Source organism: Bacillus rossius, chromosome 11, assembly GCF_032445375.1.
Source record: "Bacillus rossius redtenbacheri isolate Brsri chromosome 11, Brsri_v3, whole genome shotgun sequence".
In the NCBI taxonomy this organism is placed as follows: Eukaryota; Metazoa; Arthropoda; class Insecta; order Phasmatodea; family Bacillidae; genus Bacillus; species Bacillus rossius.
This window is the reverse complement of record NC_086338.1, coordinates 50,210,373-50,234,024: the sequence shown is the minus strand read 5'-3', so window position 1 is coordinate 50,234,024 and position 23,652 is coordinate 50,210,373. Positions and strand designations below refer to the sequence as shown.

The following is a 23,652-nucleotide window of genomic DNA, read 5'->3' as shown; positions in this document are numbered from 1 at the left end:
TCTTCATCACATTTTCCTTTTTTGGTTGCTGCCATCGATTCAAAATATCCCTGGGAAAAAAAATAACACTTACAAAATAATTTTCACATTTTATTTCTCTTTGGTACTGGGAACATAGCCACTATCCGTTACTAGGGTCACGTGATGGCTTACAAAATATTGCAAAACGACGAAAACATAAGCAAAATCTCAATGTAAACACAGCATTTTAATCTCTGAACATATGGAATCTTAATTAAAATCTAATAAATACACTTAACTCACTTGAAGAAGGAAAATAAACCGGTTCGAAAGTTAAATGTGTAGATAAAAAAACATGAACTCCGTACTTTCCAACGAATAATTCAACTACGGCAAGGACTACAACCAAGTGGCGCGATCTACACTATTGCTTTGTGTAACTCTACCTGCCTGTGAGCGTCAAGTGCTGCTATCTAGCGGATAAACGTGTAACTCTATACTGTCCGGTACTGGGGATTGTCTGTTACTTGGGCAATTTCCCCCTACTCCCTTTTGAATTTTTATACTATATCCTTTATTCTAAAATTATTGGTTAATAGCACAAATTAAAATGTTTGTTATATTCATTTTTATTTGCGCCATGAATTGTGAAAGCAGCAGATTCGATAGTGAAATATTCCGGGAGATCTTTTCGTAATCCATCTCTGTTTCCGTTTTATCGAACACGTTTTTAACTTTCACAATTAAAATCATTTTCGTTTTTTATTTATAATCCTCCTTTCCCCTTTAAAATTTAACCATATGACAAAAAAATCAAATAATGCCCCACTTTAGTTACAGCCAAACATTAACAACTCAACACAATTCATTAAATTATATTGTATATCTAGCAATATCAAAATTTTGAAAAATACTCTGTACTTAATAGTAATTCCAAAAAAAATACTTTTAGGGTCTTTCGGAATCATTGGAGGATTTGTTCTGTTAATTAAACATATATTGTTTTATATCCATGTAGAAAGAATACCTTGGAATATAACCGGAAATTGTGTTAATGTTTACTAACTGTCAGCTGTTTTTTTTTTTTTTTTTTTTGCTGTATTATTTTGAAAAGCTTCTGTTGCGTGGGGAATTATCGGCCAGGTACGGATTTAATCAGTTAACTCAGGCACGGTTAAGATTACATACTTTTTTTATTTACCCAGTTCTGGACAGTTTAATAAAATATTTTGTAGGAACTTCTTTGGATGTAAATTTTTTAAACGAATTTAAGTTCCAAAGCTGTCAAACATCATATATTTCTAGCGGATATGAGGTTATTATGCTTTATTGTACCCTTGTTTGAAATAGGGTAGAGTTAATTTTGGGAGTAGGTGCTCTTCTGAAAGTACCGTTTTAATCTGTTGGTTAAGTTAGAATAGCTACATTAAAAATACTGTAAGATTGTTTGAACAGTTTGTTAGGTTAGGTTAGGTTAGCTACATTAAAAATACTGTTGGACTATTACTTTTATGCTGAGCCTTGCAATAACACAAATTTGTTTTTACCTGTAAATATTTTTGATTTTTCAGTCTATTTGCATTAGCTATTGTATTGTTTCGACTATTTTATCAACTTTACTTTATTTTAATGTAGCTAAACCGACTTAACAAAACCTTACATTTTATTAATGATAACATATACACAGCCATCTAGGGAAAACATTTAAATACACAAAAACATGACTATTTTGAAGAAGGCTACACATTCTTTACAGAAAGCAGAAAATTATGCTGATTCTCCTGCTCTTTGAAAACCTCTGCTGTAATGTAAATTTGATGAGGTATCCAATGAATTTTGGAGTTCGCCACCTGTTTCATCCAGAGAATAACACTAACATCCACCTAGCCTAGGCTCTCTCGTTTGCACATACCTTTCTTTTAACAAAATATTCAATGATTAAGTTAAAGAAAACAACAAAACCCCACAGCAATGCCTGCTCACCACTCGTTACTAGGACCTTATCGATTCAAAAGGATATTTTTTCCAAGGTTTAACTTTAAAAATTTTTGATTCTATAACCTGTATTAGTAATCTTATTTAACAGGAAAACAATATAAAATATATAATAAGGAAAATATAAAGAAAACACAAAAAATATTATGTTTGAAGTAACCCAAAATATAATAAAAATTGCCACAAACAGGTTGGTAGCAGTTGCACCTTGTCCTCTTGATCATCACAGAAGATTAATAACACGTAGAGTCCAGTACATAATGTAGAAATGGAGAATACATAACTTGTAAACATAAAATAACATTCAAAATATAAAAATTCCAAGGCAAAATATTGGTTTGTAATATTACGATGCCCCATTAGGAAATAACACACCGTTTTTTATAAATGGTTCAAAATAGTATTTTTATTTAAATTGACATACTTCAAAAAAATTGTGACTTCAAATATTTATCCAGTCACCATTAATGAAATCATTTTTTCCCACTAGATCAATGCTAACTAGCTGCATTTCAGCAATGATGTTGCATGCATGATTCATCCTTTACCTATTTTAAGATAGCTGACCTGATGGAACCAGTGTAACCCAAGGTGGGTGAATTAAAAGGGTCTGCTGCTAACCTGTCGATATTTTAAAGTAATCTTTTTTCTACCATACATGTTTAGATTAATTTTTTATTTAATATCATCTTTATTTTCACTTTGATTGGGAGTTTTGCATAAAATTATGGAAACTAAAATAAATGAACTTCAGAATGTTTAATGAACTTATTAAAAACATTTATTGATCTACTGTGGCTGTAAATGAATGTAGAAACAATTATCAAACTTTTTTTTTCAAATGTACATAAATATATTTTGTAGTGGTTTACATTAGATTTGCACAATAAATACTGCAACAACACACAGCTCCTATCACTATTTTTAAGTAAATGTAGTATTTATTTCATCATCACATGCCACATATTGTATTGATTGGATGTGTTTGAACAGAATAATATGCCCAAAAAAAATGCTGTAAGGAATTTAATGTATTCATTTGTGTCTGGCCCGTGATCTTGATTTCAAAAGTTATATCTGATTTAGTGTAGCTGGCCATCAATGCTCTAGAGGATTTGTTCGCACAGCGTCAAGAATCAGGTCCCAGGACGGATGTCCTGTGGTCCTTTCACCACCATATTGCGGAAGGCAACGGCTAATCACTGCAGAATCATCTTGCCTATTATATCTCAGTCAAGCTGTGGTGCTTCACCTGTGACAATGACTGGGGGGCCCAAACTACATCTCTGGGCCGATCGACCCGTCGTCGTCGTATGTTTTATGGCCTTTTTAGTTATTTAGGCTACAGATCTCTGATAGCAGTAGAATAATAACACTTCTGCTGTATAAAAAATTTTATTAAATCATTTTTGTACAATGCATGGTAACATGCAGTTCACTAGGCTACTAACAAACACTTAATGTAGATAATTTACCACATTCAATATGACCCTTTTATTTTTCTAGATATAAACAGATCTTGCAGCCTCTGGTTCTCCTAGTACTTTCCAACATTTTTTTATCAGATTGCTAATATTACGTATGTACATACTTTAATGTACTTACGTAGACAGTGATGGTGGTTAGGGGTCATGTTCAAGGGGGGGGGGGGGGGGGGGGAACATTTTTGTGTAACTTACTGATGCTACAATTTAAAATTAATGCTAGCAAATATCAGACTTTTTTTGCTTCCAACCATATTGTAAATAAAGGATCCCTGAAATTTACATATACGTATAAACACTTATTTTTGTTATAACTAAAGATTGGTCAAATCCCAATTTTCTGGAATCCAAATCTTAAATTCAAATCCCAAAGTTTACCTCAAATATACCCCCTTGAATTCGATTCTAGGTGTCAAGAGGCAAAAATAAAATAATTTACAAAAAATGAAGGAAAAATATTAGGTGTTACAAATTAAACTTCTTAGTTACACATTTGTTTCACTTAAATCAATAAATATTCTAATTTTATATCTATAATTACATATCAGATGTAAAATATCTTGGCAAACACTAATAGAATAGACCTAGTGTACTTCAGACTTAAAAGTTGAATTTTTTTAATTTACTTCATTTCCTCCAATAATTTTCTGTGATTATTATTTCTCGAATATAGAATCTTTCGAATAGTGAAGATGTGATGGTATTTAAGGAATTAACCTGGCCCATCCTTAGTTTTAACTTCTTTGCTAATGTTTTTTACAAACAAATATTAGTTCATATAAAGTCTGTTAATCATGCTGTGGGCTGTATGTTTATTATTCCTTCTGAGAATCAGACCCTTATAGCAAGAAAGCACGTATTGTAATCCCCACTGACCCACCTGTTCCACCATCTGTCCATAGAAAGTGTTGGTCATGCATTTCCTTACTTGGAGTTGTAAACCACTTTCAGGTACACTGAGATCATCAAATTGATTAAGAAGTTTTGGCATAGCCCCTGTTTTATAAGCTTGTCATTTATAAAGCTGCAAATACCCTTTAGACCTCTTTGACCGTGTTAATTTCATCATTTTCTTGCTCGAGAGCATATTAGCATATTACCTGTAGCCTATAGCTTTGACTATACTGTAATTTTTCCGGATCACTTATGGCCAGTGGCATCATTCTGCTCTTCTATCAGCGATCCAATGATCTTAGCCCAAGAATGATCTAAGGATCTTCGTCTAAACGCTGCACCAACACATACTGGGATTACGTGATCTTCGTTCGCGTGAACTATAAGTCATACATTTTCAATTTATGACAACCTGTAGCAGCAGTGTCAAAGAAATTTTAATTTTGTTTGAATTGTTGGGCTGGAACGATATGAAGTCGCTACAATCGATTGTGACACAGTGAGCAAATAACTTTTGTGATCGCCACAAGATAGCAGAATATATAATCTGCTTCATCTTTTCAATTTTATTAATGACAGAAAACACAAACTGGTATTTAAAAGTTAATACAAAATGAAGCAGTCATAAATATTTATTATACTATTTATTATAAAAAGTAATTATAAAAAATAAATAATCATAAATCAAACTAAAATAACAAGCTTTTCAAACATTTTTTTTTTAATGTGGGTATTTTGCATGAAAAGAGGTTGCAACATTAGAATATGTAAAATTTTGATCTGAAATTTTGAAAATAATATTCTAATATTTACGTCTGATTAAATTAACGTGCATAAAGTCTGAAAATGTCGGCCATGTCTTTTCGTGCAATGTCAACCCGAGCATCAGTTCACTTCAAAGTTCCAAATTATCTTCCCTCAGCGCTCTCAACACAATGGTGAAACATAAAATGTGGTTGAACGATGATCTATGACTTGAGATTATGCCTGTACTCTAATGACGCAACTGGCCGTTAGCCAAGTTTATCCCTTGATCCTGATGGCAAGATCGTATAATATTGATCCTGTGGCACATTATGTTTGCTGTTTTAATTTATGTCCTAAGATCAAACTGTTCTGAAAGGATGTTTATTTAAACTCATTTTGAGCACAGGAATTTCCTCAAGGATAAACATTCAACTGCAATAATCAATGATGAATTGATCTGTAAATGGTATTTTCTTTTACATAAGTATTCACCCTTCCTCCTCTCCCCTCTCTGCCCCACAGTAAATCGGAGACAAATCCTAACAGAGGAATTGTCATGATTGTCTAGGGCCTAATGCTGGAGCATGTAAGTTGCCCGAGAAAAATTCTAGTTAATATTAATGTACTTTTAATGTTTTTTCTAAATGTACTGTGTAATTGTTAGTATATGATGGTAAAGTATTCATATTTTCATCAGTAATGGTCAGTCCTCCATTTTTTGTAAATTCTGCAAGCATCATAATTTTAGGTGTTAATCCTGTGAGCACTTGTAAGTGCATAACTGCTAGTCATTAGGCCCATGTCAACATTAATCTTCACTTTTGGCAGAACTGTTTGTAGTGAATCTATTGGAAATTTTAATTTTATGCTTTTACAAACACATTGCTTCATAGACCTACTGTCTCTTTTTTTTTTTTTGCTACCTTTCAGTTACCTTAAACCAACAGTATTTCTTAACGTAACACATTATCACTTTTAGTAAAACATGTCATCCTGTGTAAAAAAAAAAATTGGCAATTATGATTACATATATGTAACCTACCTTGGTGTCTCGTGTTGGCGACACTCACGAACCATTATAAATACATTCTCCCTCCATATTTCTCTCCTTTAGTATAAAAAATAGACTAACATCCCTAACTACTCAATAAGACACTACTTCTTACATGATGATGAAGCTCACCAAATAGCATTCTATCTACTGTAGATCATTACCTGGCACTGTTTCGAGTGAATGATGGATGAAAGCGCAAGGACTTGACCACTGGCATGGCATTTTGTCCCAGAGCATGGTGTGAAATCTAAATCTTAGGCTGGACTTGCGACAAAATGCCGTTGGCAGATAAACTTGAGTTTGCTCCGTGAAAACCCACTGGCCATGTACAACATGCTGTTGATGTGTTCCAGAATATACTGTAGCTATAACAATATGGTTATAAAACACAAAACATCTATTAACAACAGCATCACCTAACGTTTGGTTATTAACATGGAAGTAGAAACCCTTACCTATATCGCTGGATATATCTTTGATTATTTTTTTTTTGCGTATCAAGTCGAATTACTAAGATGAAAGTATGTTTTGTGTATTGTGACTTGTGTCTATCGGGTTAAGAGAGTCAATCCTGCTTTTAAAAGTAACATCTTTAAAAATAGTCTTTATGGTTTTGTAACATTTTTAGTTGTGTGAAATCTATAATATAGACTTAAGTTAGTTGCATTATTTTGGCCAGCTACACTCTAGGTGCTGTCAATTTCAATATTTTGAAGGGTAATTTTTGCACTCAACTTTTGTTTAGCTATAATTGTTATCTAATGCCTAAATTTTCACATTGTATTACAAATTTGAACGGGTTGTTTTGTTTTTTTTCATTGCATTTCTGATTTGCTTGGCTATCATTATCTTGTGCAAGTGACGGAGGTTCTGACATTGAGTTTTTGGTTTCAATTATATTAATGGTACAGCTAACTTTGAAGTGGATCTCAAAGTTGTGTGTTCCTAAAGTTACTGTGGAATTTTTATTGTCGGTAGGTGTTGTTGCGAGTTGATGGTCCTTGATTGCATTAGTATTTCGCACTTGCTCTTTTACATTATTTGTGTCTGACACCCAAGAAGTAGTTGTCCATGTTTGCATGCCATCTTTTACTGATGGAATTAATTTACTGTTGAGTTGCGTTTCGGTCTGTTCTTCTAACTGCTGACCCATCTCTTCATAATTAGGTGGTTCTTGAAAGTATGGTGTTGTTGATATGTAATCAGTGACTTCACGTTGTTCTTCATTTAGTTCTGTAGATAAATCTAATTTTTGAGATTCTGTTGTTATTGTGGTATATTTAGAAGTGTATTCTGTTACTTCAGTGCTGTATTCTATCGATGCAGTACTGTATTCTGTCGATGCAGTACTGTATTCTGTCGATGCAGTACTGTATTCTGTCGATGCAGTACTGTATTCTGTCAATGCAGTACTGTATTCTGTCGAAGTGCTGTATTCTGTTTCTGCAGTGCTGTTTTCTGTCACTGAGGTGCTGTATTCTGTCGAAGTGCTGTATTTGGTTTCTGCAGTGCTGAATTCTGTCGTTGAGGTGTTGTATTCTGTCAATGTAGTGCTATATTCTGTCGATGCAGTGCTATATTCTGTGGCTGCAGTGCTTGTCTCTGCTGTGTTTTGGTCTGTTTCTGTGTAATCTGTGTTTGCCGTACTGTAGTCTGTTGCTGCAGTGCTGTATACTGTTTCTTCTGCCATTTTGTATGCTGTTTCTGTAGTGCTATATTGTGTTGAATTTTCACTTAAAAAATCACTTTCAGTCATAATAAATACTTCATCATCTGAGTTTAAAGCAAGTTGTATTCTAATTGGTACATTTGTCATTGTGTTAGATTTATTGGATTCTTGCGGTAGTACTGGAAAATTGTCATTTTGTGCATGTTGTTTTTTAGATTTGTGTTTTTCTTTTGGAGCATGTTTTGTATGTGTTGTGTCTGAGCTTTGTACATTCCCCAAGTGATCGTCATTTACTTCTTTATGTTCTAGTATTTTTTCATTGCTTGACAGTTGCGGTGAACATTTCAGTTTCACCAATTCTGAAATCTGATCAGTAATTTCATGTTGTCGTTTAAGGATGTTTAACAGGAGATTTTTGGTCTCACTGTCACAGTTTTCCATTAAGTTATTATTGAAACAGTTTTTGCAATAGGTTCTGATTTCAGTTTCGTTATTTTTGTAATCTTTTACTTGCTCATTCTGTTGTGGAATAAAATTCTGTGTTTTTGGCATTGCCTTATAACGTTCCTTGAAGATTTTTGTTTGAAGATTGGGTATTGGTTTGGTGAAGTTTGGGATGCCTGACGTCACACAATTAGTTGTGTTAGCTGTTTCTTTATTGTTACCTCTACTGCGGAAGGTAAGAACTCCGTAAAGTGGTGATTGTGTGGGCCTAAGATTACATTCATCGGGTTTTATTCGAATGAATTTTTTAGCTAAAGGTTTGCTGTGAAGGAAGCTGCTTTGAGGTCTCGGAGGTGTCCAAGTTTTCCTTTCTGTCTTGGTGCTGTTTCCCAAGTGCAGGAGGGACCTTATTTTACTTAGCAAAGTAAGTGGGGCTTTTGAACGTGGGATTTCACTAGTAGAATCATTTTCATTTGTTTTTGTCAGCTTTTTCAGTCTTGGTGAATGGAACAGGGGAAGTGGTCCGTTCACTCGGCTGTGATTGAGAGCGCTACCTATTGACCCTGCATCTACAGTGTGTGTTCTGTTGTTCAATATCAAGTCTGGCACAAATCTCCTGGATTTGTCGGCACCGTGTTGAACATAACTATGCAGCCCAGCGTGGTGGTCAGCTTTTTCATTCCTCTCTTGATTCCCGTGAGTTGCTGTAAGCACAGGTTCGGCACCGCCAAGTTTTCGTCGCAGGAGAGATTGTATGAGTGACTCATGGTTGCGTTTAAGAGTATGTAAAGGAGGGTAACTTCTTGATGTGATACATCTCTTTTCTTTAATGCTCCTTGGATTTCTTTTGCCCGAGTATGGTGAGAAGATACTACCAAGGTACGTCTTCAAGTCTTTGAATATTTCTGTGTTTATTACTGTTTTCGTGTTCTTGCACAACCGATTATTTGTGTGTATTGTACCGGTTTTGTTGATAGTTTTAGTGAAATTGTGCCCCGTGTCAGAGGTGCTTGCAGTGGGATTTTTCGATCTGCATTCTTCATTTACTTCTGGAAATTCGACCTGTAGGAACCTCGCAGGAGTTTCTCCGCGTTGGTTGGGATCAGAGTCCGCGTCCTTCAAAGTGCTAGAAAAAAAAAGAAAAAAACACCCATGAAGTGACTAACACAATATACTTAACTTAATTATTCTTTTGTGATTTGTGTGATAAAAAAACTCTTGATGTGCAGGAGCATGTGCAGAATTTTATGTAAAAAAAAGCTTACTGTTTACTTTCAAATTATTTTTGTTGTTGGAAATGATAGATTTTTTTTTAAATTGTGTTGGGGGGGGGGTATATGTTTCCCCATACCCACACACCTCATTATGTGGGTATTTTTATTTAATGTTTACCTATTTGCCCCGCTGCATCTCAGCCGGTGGCACAAACCAGAAGCCTGGCGAGTGTGTAGTACAAATAGCTAAATATTCTTAAAACGTGATATTATTGAATACATTTATAATAATTCCCGTTATTGTTCATTATATTTTTTTTGTTTGATAATATGAGTTTTTAAACGTTGTGGTGCGGAAGGGCGGACCCTTGAAGCGTGGCCGTGGTGTGTTGCTGAAGGAGGGTAGGAGTGTTTATGTTGTTTGGTGCAGGTGACGAGAGAGCAGCGCGCGACACCCAAGGGCGATGTCGGCCGGCCAGGCGGCAGGGGGCGGGGAGCCCAAGGAGGAGCGCAAGCGCAAGGAGAGCATCCTCGACCTGTCCAAGTACCTGGACAAGAACATCAGGGTGAAGTTCGCGGGCGGGCGGGAGGCGGCCGGCGTCCTCAAGGGCTACGACCCCTTGCTGAACCTGGTGCTGGACGACACCACCGAGTTCCTCCGCGACCCCGACGACCCCTACAAGCTGACGGACGACACCCGGCTGCTGGGGCTGGTGGTGTGCCGCGGCACGTCGGTGGTCCTCATCTGCCCCGTGGACGGCATGGAGAGCATCCCGAACCCGTTCATATAGCGGGGGTCCCCGTTCCCGCGGCCTCGTGTCGCTTCCCCAAACGCACCTCCGGAGAAACAGTTTTACGGCTGCAGCACAGCTCGAGAATTTCATCGGCACGGCCGAGAAGTGTCGGTTCAAAGTGACGGGAAAGAACTTTGGTTCGTGAATAATTTCCATCATAGCCATATATTTATGAACAAATTCTTTTTTTTTTCTAGTAAGACATTAATTTTTTAGGTTATTATTTTGGGTTTCTGTCTGGAGTGCATTGGAGTAACACTCCACAATGAATAAAAAGCTATCATTAAGAAAATTAAAAGTGTCATATAAAAAAATGTGCTGTTATTTTTTCTATTAAAGATTACTATTCTCACTGAAGTAAATTTGTTGTTGTTGACCTTATTTATGTGGAGAATTTTTTTTTTCTTTTTTTTCAAAAAGCTTATGTTCAAACGTCAAATTTAGTGTTAATGTAAGCTGTTTTCAACATAATTTTTAAGTGTAATTTGTGACCCTCAAGTTATCTTCATTAACTACAAAGAGTAAGCTCATTATCATGTGCTTGAAAGATGTAGGTGGGTGCAAGTTTGGAATGAGTGTCACACTAATAATATTATTTTCACGAAAGTATATATAAATATTGTTCGCCTCTCTCAGTGTTTCAAAATGATTACTATTAAATTTAAAAAAAAAAAGTAATTGTAGATTTTAGAAGGTTTTCATCAGTAGAGTTTGTGTATTGGTGTAAGGGCTCCACTCTATGTGATTTTACAGGCAGATCTTAACATAACATGATGCCAAAAGCAGCACTTCTCTCATCGATGGGAATGCTATGATTTTAGTTACATGTAATACTTTCTGACCCAGTGGGCTATAAAAGGCTGTTCAGGAACGTTCTTGGCCCAAGTTTGTGGTTACTATTCATAACTTACGTGCGGGAATATTATGTACTTATGCTGTTTGAACAAAGTTGGTTAATTAAAAAAGAATCAAAAGAAGGCACTCCATTTGCTTTTATGAGTTCTCAATATTAATATTATGAATGGTTATTTTATAATTTTTATTGAATGATGTTTTACCTGTGTGTGTGTGTGTTTGTGTGTGTGTGTGTGTGTGTGTCTAGATATATATATTCCAATCGGTTTATCACTTAATTAGTTCAAACATTAAAAATGTTAAAATACTATTTTTTTATTTAAAACCTCTATTATATAAAATAAGTGCTATATAGCTTAGCCCAGAACAATATTCACAATTCGATTTGACTTCGCAAATATTTAAAACATTGATTCACTTTGATAACAAAAAAACTAGTATTTATTCAGGCCTAGCGCAAGGGTTCGTAATTATTATTGTGTGCCTTTCTACATTCATGGTATTAAACTAATTGAATATCTGTTGAAAATATTTGTGACACAACTACAAATGCAAGGGAGGAATCGAGTTAAAATTTATAAAAAATGGCCCTTAAAAAAAAAGGAAGTAGTGACGAATAAATGAAAAATTCATCATGGTCATTTGAGGCTGAGCCGCCAGTCACAGTAAGATATAAATGTGGGTTTCACCCCCCTTCCCCCCTTGATTTGTTTGCATTACCTGTGTTCCGCATGTGGATGGGCTGAGCATGACAAACGGCTTGTCACCTTGGTCAGCATGCTTATGAACACCCACACCAAGAACGCTGCCAGTTTTTTCCTGCAATCAGACACAGATTGTCATTCACAATGACGTTTGCGTGGGCACGTCATGTTGGGAATTTGCAGCACAACGATAAAAGCATAATTATTTTTTTCTTTCTTTCTTTCCTGTACCCAGGGCCGGATTTAGAGGTCTGGAGGCCTCGGGGCAACAGAGGAGCGGAGGCCCCCTGGCCCCAAATTATTTTACAAATAAAATGAACAATTTTTTTCCAGTCGAGTTTTCCAATAAATAATTTATTGTGAAATCAAGTAGATTCTCTTAGTATTAAAAAAAAAAAAACATACATAAATATAATCGGAGACAAGAATTATAAGAAATAAAATTTTAGTGTTAGTGAATATTTCTGTTAATATTTAACAATAATATAATCATGTATGTACAAAGTACTGTAGGTAAAGGTAAAACAGCGAAAAAAGAATATCAAAGGAAAAGATGTTTACTAGTGTTTACTTGTCGGAATTTGAAAGATTTTTTTTTTCCGAAGTCTCTGTTGTGGGGGCCCTCCGTTCGTGGAGGCCCCGGGGCTTTCGCCCCGGTTGCCCTCCCCTAAATCCGGCCCTGCCTGTACCATTAATGGGTGAGCTGTTGGCAGAACACTGAAGGGTACGAGAATAAAGGTGAAGGAATAGGCATACTCCTCGTCGATCGGGCAATGATGGAGTACGCTGTGATGGGGGGGGGGGGGGGGGGGTGCAGCGCTTGGCAGCAAGATGGGTCAGGGACAAGAAAGGATGGGGGGGGGGGGGGGGGCATGGGGGAGGAAAGCCTGCCCCGGGCACCGAAAAATGTTTGTAGATTACAAAAAGTGTGAAATAAAAGGCAATTATAGAAAAGAAATTATATGTAGTTTTCTAGTTTTATTTTCTCCCACTATCATTGACCAAGTTTTCAATGGATATATTTACAGTAATACAAGTTGGCAAATTAATACTGTGAATTAGCTAGACAAACTTGTCTGATTAATGTAATATTATAAAAATTGCATAAATAAATTACATTAAAGCAAACCCAATTTAACTTGTATCCTTTAAATTTTATATTAGAAGATTTTGAAACCAACCTACCAATTAAAAAATGCAATCTCATTAATTTCAAAATTTCTCTGTATTTGTTTCTAAATACCAAACCACCTTTGTTATATTTTTTGTAAGTAAAGTATAGAAGTTTAAATATTTTTTTTAAATTCACTAGGTTACTTAACTTTAAAATAAACAGCTACAATTTTCATATTTTTGTTTAAATATTTAGTTAAATAAACAGCAACATGTTTATAATATTGCGATATGCTTTCTTTGGTCACAACTGCGTTGGCTGGTTTTCTGTTAAAATTCGAAGTATCGTGTGCATGGAGTTGAGAATTCTTTCTTGTCTTCTGCTATATAAATTTTTATGCCCACTTGTATACCCATGGGTATAACAGAAGGTATAGCAGAAAATGGGTATCGTGTGGTGTGAGCTTTACCAACTCCTACACTATTTTGCTTCCCACCATTCTCTACCTCCCCTTTCTCCCCCCTTACCGCCACCCCTCTTTCCACTGTTCCTTGTACAGTTTGTTTTAATTGACATCTGGAAGGTTTTCCTCCTGTGTCTAACAACTAAAGTGTTAACTAAGAAATGTATGCTACAGTACATCAAAATGTTTCAATAATGTAAATGGTTAATTTATTCTCCTAAAAAATTTATTTGAAAATATTGAGATAAAAGCTGAAATCATGTAAGCACCCAGTCATGAAGAGAAGTTTCAAAAATATTTAGGGACTCTTACACTCTTCTTATTAACTTATAAATTATAATTTACTTAGTAAATTTTATTACTAAATAGTATTTACATAAACTGGCATAAATAAACCAAATTTTAAATTCTTCCTTGTTTTACCATACTGTTAATAGTTTATATTTTAATAGTGTAAAATATGTTTTTATTTTAGAGCAATATTTTAACAAGCAAGGAATGATATTATGCACATCATGCACATATAGGTAACTTTGTAGAAGGCAATATTGTAAACGTATCAGAAAAGGTTTTTAATTGTAGGTAAAAAAAAAAAATTTTGCAATCATTTTTCTCTCAGGTGTGATGTATGTGAGCATAATTTTTTATGAGTATGGGAAATAGATATAAAATACATTAAAACAATTGAAAATTGGTTGCAGAATTGTTTTGCATATTTACTATCAAGTTTTCACATTTATTAAAAAAACTTTCAAAAGCCTGCATATTTTTCTAATAGTTCTTCTTACTCTAATGTTCATTTAGTAAAACTGATTTCAGTATCCAGCAGTTATTAAACCAAACATGACATTTGTATGAGACTATGAAACCGGCTAGCTTACAAGCTTATTTTATACTGTGTTCAGATTATGTACAGAATATGATATTTTATTAATCTTCTCCAAGTTTTTTGAAAATATTTTATTTGTATAATCTAATAAATTCTAAAGATATTTAATATTTTTATTGCACATATTAAATGCTATATTATATAGCTGTGCAAACTAATAAAATTATTGTATTCTGTGAAATAAAGTTTCGGAAAAAATTTTAAAAATCATGTACAAATTATACTGTGAAATATAATTAATGATAAACCTTGTTTAAGGCTGTTAACAATATGTATGTTTATTCAGTATATTTCAACTGTCCCACACAATTAATCATCCAATTTCTTGCTGAGTTAATAATTAATATGTTTATAGATAATGATGGTAACAAATAGTAAATGTGTTCAAATAAATTGTTCCAAATTTGAATAAGAACTTATATCTTAGTAATTTTTAGTATTAATGAGTAAACACTGCATTTACCTGACATAAAGTTTCAAATTTTGTTTGAATATCATATTTCTTAATAATTTTATTGATTTTTAATGGAATTTTTTTTTTTCATAATACCTAATGAAGAAGTGGTTTTGAAGTGATTTATTTAGTTTTATAATATTACTTGCATTTCTTTATCCTTTTATCAAAGATTTTGCCCTACACCATGTAATTATTATTATTACTATTTTAAATTTTACCACTAATTAATTTAAATTTGTGTTTTCATAAATTATTGTTAGAAATTATGTAGTGATTAATGGGAACTACCTGTAAAATGGAATTCATACTTTTCTTAAAGTTGTCGAAAATTGTGCTAACTGCAGTTTGCCTAATTTAACTGAAGAAATAATACACAATATACAAAAAAAAAAAAAGAATGAGAGCTTTAAATATTAAGTGTAATGAACTTTTTTTTTATTTTAAAATAATAATAATAGTGTTTCAAGTTTACAGCATACATTTTCACTAAATTTAAACGTAACATTTCTTACCTTATAATCATGCCGATATTCAAATGCTGCATTAGATGTCAATGTTTTTCTCTTGCGCACAGTCTAATAATGTTTTGCATCACGAGGAGGAAAAAAAAAAATTAATAGCTAGTATTCTATGATTGATGCAAGCATCGCACGCACACGTAGATAGTTTGGTTGCTGCGCTCACACAGGAGATCTGCTGTCCCGCATTTGTGTGGGTCGCCGGTGAGACATCGGCCGAGCACTAACCGTGGCGGCAGGTGGTCCCGAACAGTTGTGGTTGGAAGACTCGCCGGGGGGGAGGGGGGGGGCAGCGTGGGTGTGTGACGCAACCTGCCCCGGGCAGAAGCCTAACTTGGCGCATTCCACAGGTGTCGGGGCCCGGCGTGAGGCAATACAAGGTGCCGGCCCGTCTGTGATTCACCAGGGTCGTATTTGGCCCCGCGAGGCAACAGCTGGATCAGCAGGCCGCTTGAGGTGTCGTGTGGGCGGAGTTGGCAAACTTGTTCAACTGCGGTTCCTCGCAGTGTCTCGGGATGTGTGAAGGCTGCAAAAATTATTGTAAAATTGAAAAACCACTTTTGATTAAAAAATTTTTACTGCTGCGTAATTAGTATGAAAGAGAAAGCATCCAAAGACATAATGGATTTATTGAGAGTCAGTAATGTCACTGAAGGACTTTCGTGACTTTCGTCAAAGTGTTCAGTCAGGAAAGTTGTAATTGTAAAGAGAAGTTAGGGAATTTACTTTAAATCCTGGAAAAATCATGAAAATTCCCCAGTATAGTCATTCTTATTTTTTTTGTTATTAATATTTATTTTACTAACTAAAATTTCCGAAATACATTTCTTAAGGCACCATACTAAAGCGGAGAAGAATTATTTTCTGGGTCTAAAACCAGCTGTTTTAAATTTTTTTTTTTTTTTATATAGCTTAGTGGCATACACCACACTTTTGAAACTTTGGGGGTCTGTGTGTTCCAAGTTTGAAAAGTTGTAACTCTCTGGTTGATGTGGTTTGAAAATAGTAAGTTCAACTTCAATTTTTTTTTTAAAGGCAGCTTTGCTGTTTTGTTTTTTTATTATTTATTTTTTTGTGTATCCTCTTCAATAGTGTAAAACAATTTGATGGTTTTCGGTTCATTGTGGTGACGCAGTGCTGAGTGTCGTTACCCCAGGCAATACTGTGGTGACGGAAACAACGATGCACTTGAGGTTTTCTTGGAACAGGGATTCAGCTGTGGCATATCGCAGAATGAAGGCGAAGGAACATGAGCTTGGGGAAGCAAATTTTTGTCTGAAATATCTTGGTGCTGGCCAGGAGTCAAACAAACCTCTATACCAGTGGTTACCAACCTCAAGAACACCGCGGCCCACCCAACTGTCAATACATTTAGCTAACGTCTACTAACGTAAAGATATTTCAAAACTTGGACGGTAAAATAGTGTGATAAATAAAATCATAATTTAATCAGATGTTTTACCATGCAATTTTTAGTGTAATTACTTTGATTATAGTTTGCGAGCCCAGAATAAATCCGTTTTACAGTACACATTTCTAAAGTACATTTTTTAAAAATTAGTTTTTACTGCAAATTTATCACACTGATTATAAGGCCTGGGCTGAATTGTTCCAAGGTCCTGCGTTTGGAAAAAACACTGCCCTAGACACCAGGCATCCTGGCTGCAAACAGAATGTCTTCAGGTTACGAAAGTTATGAAAAAGGAACGAAATTGAAGGAATGATTACAAAAGTCAAAAAAAGTCCCAAAAACAAACATTAACAATGCTGGAAGTTACAACTTGAATATATATATTTTTGGCACCTCAGTTCAGTTTATAGTCGCCCATTAAATATAAATATTTGAAGAGACTCCACGCAAATCATAAAAGCATCCTGTGGTATAAAAAAAAAACTTGTAAGAAAAATGTATTCACAGGTGGGCACTCACAGTGTGTAGAGCTACATAAAAATCCACACAATTTGAAAACTGCGGAATATATCTGAATGGGGTCTGTTTACGATAAGTACTTCTGTTTCCATATTTTGTTTTTAAACTGTGAAAGGGCTTAAAAACATTTATTTTAAGAATAATTTTTAGACATGAAATGCCTGGTACAGATTCTTGGAAGCTCCCAAAAACACATCATCTTCTATTACCGTCTAATATTACGGTTACCACTCAAATGTCACAGTTTAAGAATGCACGACGAGAAGACTGCACACCATTTCAGAGGCGACACCGTGCTAGAAGCACCAGCGAGCGTTGCTCTTATCATCCCGCCTCACTAACACGAATACAACCCTGACTGAGGGGCCCCTTAGCTTCAGAGCTTAATTGCTTGTGGTAATCAACTTCATTAAAATATTATTTCATACTATGACAAGGATCAATTTTAATTTATTCTAGTCAAAATATCGCTTTTGCATTCATCTGCCAAATTTTGGGATAATTTAGAAAGCTAAGATGGTGGGTGTAAGGTATGTTTTACCCGAGGAAATGGTTGAAGATTTATGTTTTGCACATTTACAAAAATATATATTTATGCTGTTAGTGAATTGTAGTTCAAATGAGTAAATTATGATCAATGTAATACCTTAGATGATCTATTAAGCTCTGATAATTTAAAAAAAAAGTTTTTTAATTTATATTTTCCCCTCAATTTTAATATTTTAAAATTTTGGAATATAACTCGAAATTGGTTGATACTACCACTCGATGTAACTAATTTTGTGCAAGATAGTGGTGTGTAGGAAAATAGGGAAAAAAAAGTTTGAGAATTTGATGGAGATTATCCTTAGAAATACTTTATTTTTCCCTTGTTTTTGTTAATGGAAACTCACCCAAGAATTTGTTTACTCAGTTCATCATGTAGCTGAATATTGAACTCAATATCACTAGCTAGTGTGCACTGCTAGGTTACATTAATGTTTAGTTCTTGTGTATAGTAACATCAGTGTTCTTAAAATGGGCAAACTTGATGGAAAAATTTAGTCTGTAAACCGGGTTTTCTGCAAGATATAACAGTGGTGTGCATCTGTGGGCGTGGAGACCAAAATGGGGCTGCAAATATTTTTAAGTGGTCACATTAAATTTTTTACTACCAATTAAAAATATTTAGAAATATTGAAAATTTTTAAAACATTCCATTTCCTATTATGTATTTTCTATGTGGTTGTGTGTATGAAATTCAGTTTTTTTTTTAATTTAAAAAAAAAATCATTTTTAAATGTATGTCTATGGGTCTTCAAATCAAACAATTTCATCACTTAAGAAGAAAAATCTTGCTCACCGCTGACACTCGTGATGACATTCACCAAAAAATTTTAATTCAAAATTTTTTTATTATCCATTTAGTGTACAAGTTTGATAAACTGATTCGGTGCGTCAACTGGGCAAAGAAAAAAAAATTCAACCCCATGTTGTGATGTGCTTAATTTAAATGGCGTCATCTGTAAATATGGCTTTCACCCATGTATTTGAATTTAGCTGACAAATAAAATAGTGACTTTTTTTTTTTCCTCGGTACATCCCTGGTGATTGAGGTGTATGTATTACCTTTTCCCTTGTCATTTCTTGCTACACTATGTTCAGGACAAGATTTCGCTGATACATCCGCGTCCTCTCAATGTGCCGTGTCTTTGCCCGGCATGTTCATCACTGTGCTTGTGATAGGACGGCTGCTCAAGCAGTTCTCTGTTAACTGCAGAGGGTTGGCTGTGGTTCAAGTGTTATTTAGTGTCTTTTGTTCACATACTTACTTGAGGGTTTTTATGTTATAATAGTTGTGTTTTAATTAATGACTGTGCAGTTAATAAGCTTTGGACGGCAGCATAGAATTTTACATTGATATATATTTATTTTTTTTCATTTTTTATTTAATTGCTTAGTTGTGTAATTTTAACAGTAAAAACCCTAATATTTATTATCAATTAAAAAAAATCCTGCATAACAGATTTTAAAAAAAAATTTGGTAACTGTTTGATCTATTAATGCATGCAATTTTACTTTTTTAGTATGTACCTTTTCCCTGTTTATGTGAGTAAATTTCTAAGCACCATGAATAACGTTTTAATAGGGCTTTACTGTAATTTTAAGGTTCTTTTTTTTGTTACAATATTACCAGTGCTTATGTTATTTAAAGTTAAGTGTCTTTGTGAATGCTTAGTATTCAGGCAGTTCGTAACCGTCGCGATTCTCGCCCGTCGCTTCCGCAGAGCACAGAGCAGACGTGTCACTGCTGCCCCCTCTGTATCGCTTCGGGTCGGCCAACCACGTTGCGTGGTCCAGTCTCAACTATAACGGTTCTACATTTTAAAAAGTTGTGTATTAGTCTACAGTTGAGTCCCTCTAATCCAGACCAGATGGGTACGGATCACTGAACATCTGGATTAAATGGAAATTGCTTTTAAATGCACATAATACCACAAATTGATGTAAGCTTTTGGACATACGCCATTGCTATGCACATGTATGTCATGTGTATAGCAATGGCGTATGTCCAAAAGCTTACATCAAGTCATGCACTCCCATTGCACAAATCTTTCAAAGATAATATCACATAATACAACTTTAAGATGGGTATAGTAACTACAAAATCAATTTTTTTTTTCATAAATACGGATTTTAGTTTTAATACTATTGTATGTGTAGACCTAAGTTTTTACTCTACGAACTGATGTAAGACTAACAAAAATCATCATTTGTAAATCCTGCTTAAGCACCCATAAGAACAATATGTAAAGTTAATTAATATTGTTTTATATAGGTACCTTGCATAAATTGGTCTCATTATGTAAATATGCTGTAAGTTGAACATGAAGAAGAAGAAAAAAAAAGGATTTGTGTAGAAACAGAAAGAATTACCAGTCAAGAATAAAGGTTGCCTTTTTCCATGTTTACTCTTGAAAAAAATAAAATTTTGTGAAATGTGATTTTTGAAAATGAGTGCATATATGTGAACTTATTCATGTAATTTAGTTCTGTACTGATAAATTCACAGGTGGCAATTTATTTAAACATCTTGCCTCATATTTTCTGAATATTTTACATGTAATTTATTTAAGTATGTTCTTAAAAAAATATTTAAATGCAGCTATATAAACATAAAGTATAGAAAGTACTACAGTAATAGGTATTTGAAGTATCAAAATTAGGCTGCATTTGTCTTAATGTTGTGGCCGGCAGGGCCACATTTTTACTTGTAATTTATTTTTGTTGCTGGTCTCTAGTTTTATATGGTTTTTATTTCACGTATTTTTACGCCTTTTTTAATTAATGTTAATTTATCTGTAAATTCTTTTAATTATATTTGTTTCTGTTAATTAGTTATACGCCGTTTGGTAGCTATCGATTATGAGTTTAAGAACATCGATTGTGTTTCACGTAAATACCACTTGGCGAGCGCCCGGCGGTTGGCTGATGACGTCAGACATTCGGCTTGCCGGGGAGAAAAAATCAGCTGGGGCCGGGGGAGAGTGTGCCGAGCGACCGTCGAGGACAGAGCCATGTGACGGCGCGGACTGGTGTGCCGGACGGCAACGGGCCACGAAGAGTATTGGGCTGGAGGCTCCACGCTGGGTGACAGGGCAATGGATTGCCCTGTGATACTGAACTTATCAAGGTAAAGAGAGGCCGCAATTTTGATTTTTACCCTCGTGGTACTGCAGTGGTTTTTGGCAAACCTAGTGAACTGTGTATTTTCCCATACTAAATTTTATTTGGACGGAACTTTTATTAGCCAGTTTGGTGAAGAGGCCCATTTGTTTTCACACGTTGTTCCAGTGTGGGATTTTCTTAAAAAAGGTCGCCCGTTTGCCTGTAGTTGCAATAAAAGTATAAGTTTGGAAGAAACGAACATTTTGCAATTTGTTTTTGAGACTTAGTCATCGGAATTTGCATACTTAAAGTTGGCTTTAGCTAATATATCAGCTTGTGCAGTATTATTAAAAGTATGCGATCGGTATTGGACTACATGCGCAGCCTGATGTTGGTTGGTGCGGCCATTCTACGTTTTTATAAAATCATTGGCAAGTTAATAAAGAAGTAAGACTTTGTTTGAAGCTGATGATAAATACTTCTGTGGTAACATGGTTATGTTACGTGAAGAGTTTTTGCTACATTTCCCTTAAAAATAAGATATTTTTTTTTCGATCATCGTTCACGCCTTTGTGAATTCGTACCTATGGCCCGGCGTGGCATTAGACTCTGGAGTTGGTGAGGAAGGTCAGGAAGCCAGCGCACGCCTAGGATATTAACTTTGTTTTTTTGGCAAGTCTTTAGCAACGAACATCTGAAGAAAGACTAAACCGTTGATTGAGAGTTTAAGAACTTTATTTAAATAAATTTTTTGTACTTCAGTTTTATTATTGTAATATTTTTTTATATATTTATATATTATATTGATTGTCTTGTTTGATTTTTGGTATTAGGGCAGTCAGTATATTTTGATATTTTATAGTGGCCACGCCTCACGCCCTTATATATTTTTATACTTGTTGTTATCAGTATTTATATTTTTACGATTTTTTAAAGGTTATTGTTAGTATCGCAAATGGGGATAAGATGCTGCCATTATTAACGTCAGCTTTTGTAACTAAGCTTGTATGGTTATGTATAGTAAAAATTATTTTTGCAAATTTCTATTTTTTAATAACATACGTCCAAAGTCTTGCCTCTTGTTTGTTTAATGGTTACTCTACTATTATATCCTTTGAATTTTTTTGGCCTGACCCCTGGGCAGTGGTGTCGGGAATTTATATTGTTTAGCTTTTTATGCCTGGTTTTAATATTTATTTTTTCCCTTCGCGCCCAGAGTGAGTCGGGGACGCAACCCCTCTTCCAATTGAGGAGGAAGAAGGGTTACAACCTGCGCCACTCTGTAACCCTTCTTCCTCCTTAATTGGAAGAGGGGTTGCGTCCCCGACTCACTCTGGGCGCGAAGGGAAAAAATAAATATTAAAACCAGGCATAAAAAGCTAAACAATATAAATTCCCCACACCACTGCCCAGGGGTCAGGCCAAAAAAATTCAAAGGATATAATAGTAGAGTAACCATTAAACAAACAAGAGGCAAGACTTTGGACGTATGTTATTAAAAAATAGAAATTTGCAAAAATAATTTTTACTATACATAACCATACAAGCTTAGTTACAAAAGCTGACGTTAATAATGGCAGCATCTTATCCCCATTTGCGATACTAACAATAACCTTTAAAAAATCGTAAAAATATAAATACTGATAACAACAAGTATAAAAATATATAAGGGCGTGAGGCGTGGCCACTATAAAATATCAAAATATACTGACTGCCCTAATACCAAAAATCAAACAAGACAATCAATATAATATATAAATATATAAAAAAATATTACAATAATAAAACTGAAGTACAAAAAATTTATTTAAATAAAGTTCTTAAACTCTCAATCAACGGTTTAGTCTTTCTTCAGATGTTCGTTGCTAAAGACTTGCCAAAAAAACAAAGTTAATATCCTAGGCGTGCGCTGGCTTCCTGACCTTCCTCACCAACTCCAGAGTCTAATGCCACGCCGGGCCATAGGTACGAATTCACAAAGGCGTGAACGATGATCGAAAAAAAAATATCTTATTTTTAAGGGAAATGTAGCAAAAACTCTTCACGTAACATAACCATGTTACCACAGAAGTATTTATCATCAGCTTCAAACAAAGTCTTACTTCTTTATTAACTTGCCAATGATTTTATAAAAACGTAGAATGGCCGCACCAACCAACATCAGGCTGCGCATGTAGTCCAATACCGATCGCATACTTTTAATAATACTGCACAAGCTGATATATTAGCTAAAGCCAACTTTAAGTATGCAAATTCCGATGACAAAGTCTCAAAAACAAATTGCAAAATGTTCGTTTCTTCCAAACTTATACTTTTATTGCAACTACAGGCAAACGGGCGACCTTTTTTAAGAAAATCCCACACTGGAACAACGTGTGAAAACAAATGGGCCTCTTCACCAAACTGGCTAATAAAAGTTCCGTCCAAATAAAATTTAGTATGGGAAAATACACAGTTCACTAGGTTTGCCAAAAACCACTGCAGTACCACGAGGGTAAAAATCAAAATTGCGGCCTCTCTTTACCTTGATAAGTTCAGTATCACAGGGCAATCCATTGCCCTGTCACCCAGCGTGGAGCCTCCAGCCCAATACTCTTCGTGGCCCGTTGCCGTCCGGCACACCAGTCCGCGCCGTCACATGGCTCTGTCCTCGACGGTCGCTCGGCACACTCTCCCCCGGCCCCAGCTGATTTTTTCTCCCCGGCAAGCCGAATGTCTGACGTCATCAGCCAACCGCCGGGCGCTCGCCAAGTGGTATTTACGTGAAACACAATCGATGTTCTTAAACTCATAATCGATAGCTACCAAACGGCGTATA

The 23,652-nt window shown here is 35.0% G+C and overlaps 2 protein-coding genes across 3 annotated transcripts; one reads left to right on the top strand and one right to left on the bottom strand.

Annotated features, from left to right (window-relative positions):
* The first annotated feature begins 1,000 nt into the window (after nucleotides 1–1,000).
* On the top strand, nucleotides 1,001–10,618 carry LOC134536942 (U6 snRNA-associated Sm-like protein LSm7). Of its 2 annotated transcripts, none has more exons than XM_063377052.1 (2): nucleotides 1,001–1,104; nucleotides 9,893–10,618. In XM_063377052.1, exon 2 carries the CDS (start codon nucleotides 9,927–9,929, stop codon nucleotides 10,251–10,253), a length of 327 nt encoding a protein of 108 aa, XP_063233122.1. In that variant the 5' UTR covers nucleotides 1,001–1,104; nucleotides 9,893–9,926; the 3' UTR covers nucleotides 10,254–10,618. The 2 variants fall into 2 exon arrangements, with proteins under 2 accessions (XP_063233122.1, XP_063233123.1); XM_063377053.1 differs by having other exon boundaries at nucleotides 1,087–1,276.
* On the bottom strand, nucleotides 3,622–21,790 carry LOC134536941 (uncharacterized). Its single transcript, XM_063377050.1, has 3 exons — nucleotides 15,251–21,790; nucleotides 11,832–11,930; nucleotides 3,622–9,374 (listed from the first exon to the last, which is right to left on the bottom strand). The coding sequence occupies exons 1-3, from the start codon at nucleotides 15,280–15,282 to the stop codon at nucleotides 6,890–6,892; spliced, it is 2,616 nt and encodes an 871-aa protein (XP_063233120.1). The 5' UTR covers nucleotides 15,283–21,790; the 3' UTR covers nucleotides 3,622–6,889.
* Between the last annotated feature and the right edge of the window lie 1,862 nt (nucleotides 21,791–23,652).

Coding starts and splice junctions, on each gene's coding strand:
- LOC134536942 (XM_063377052.1), top strand. CDS start 9,927: ATGTCGGCCGGCCAGGCGGCAGGGGGCGGGGAGCCCAAGGAGGAGCGC.
- LOC134536941 (XM_063377050.1), bottom strand. CDS start 15,282: ATGCAGCATTTGAATATCGGCATGATTATAAG. Junction 11,931..15,250: donor AATATCGGCATGATTATAAG/GTAAGAAATGTT, acceptor GTCTGATTGCAG/GAAAAAACTGGCAGCGTTCT. Junction 9,375..11,831: donor CATCCACATGCGGAACACAG/GTAATGCAAACA, acceptor TTTTTTTTCTAG/CACTTTGAAGGACGCGGACT.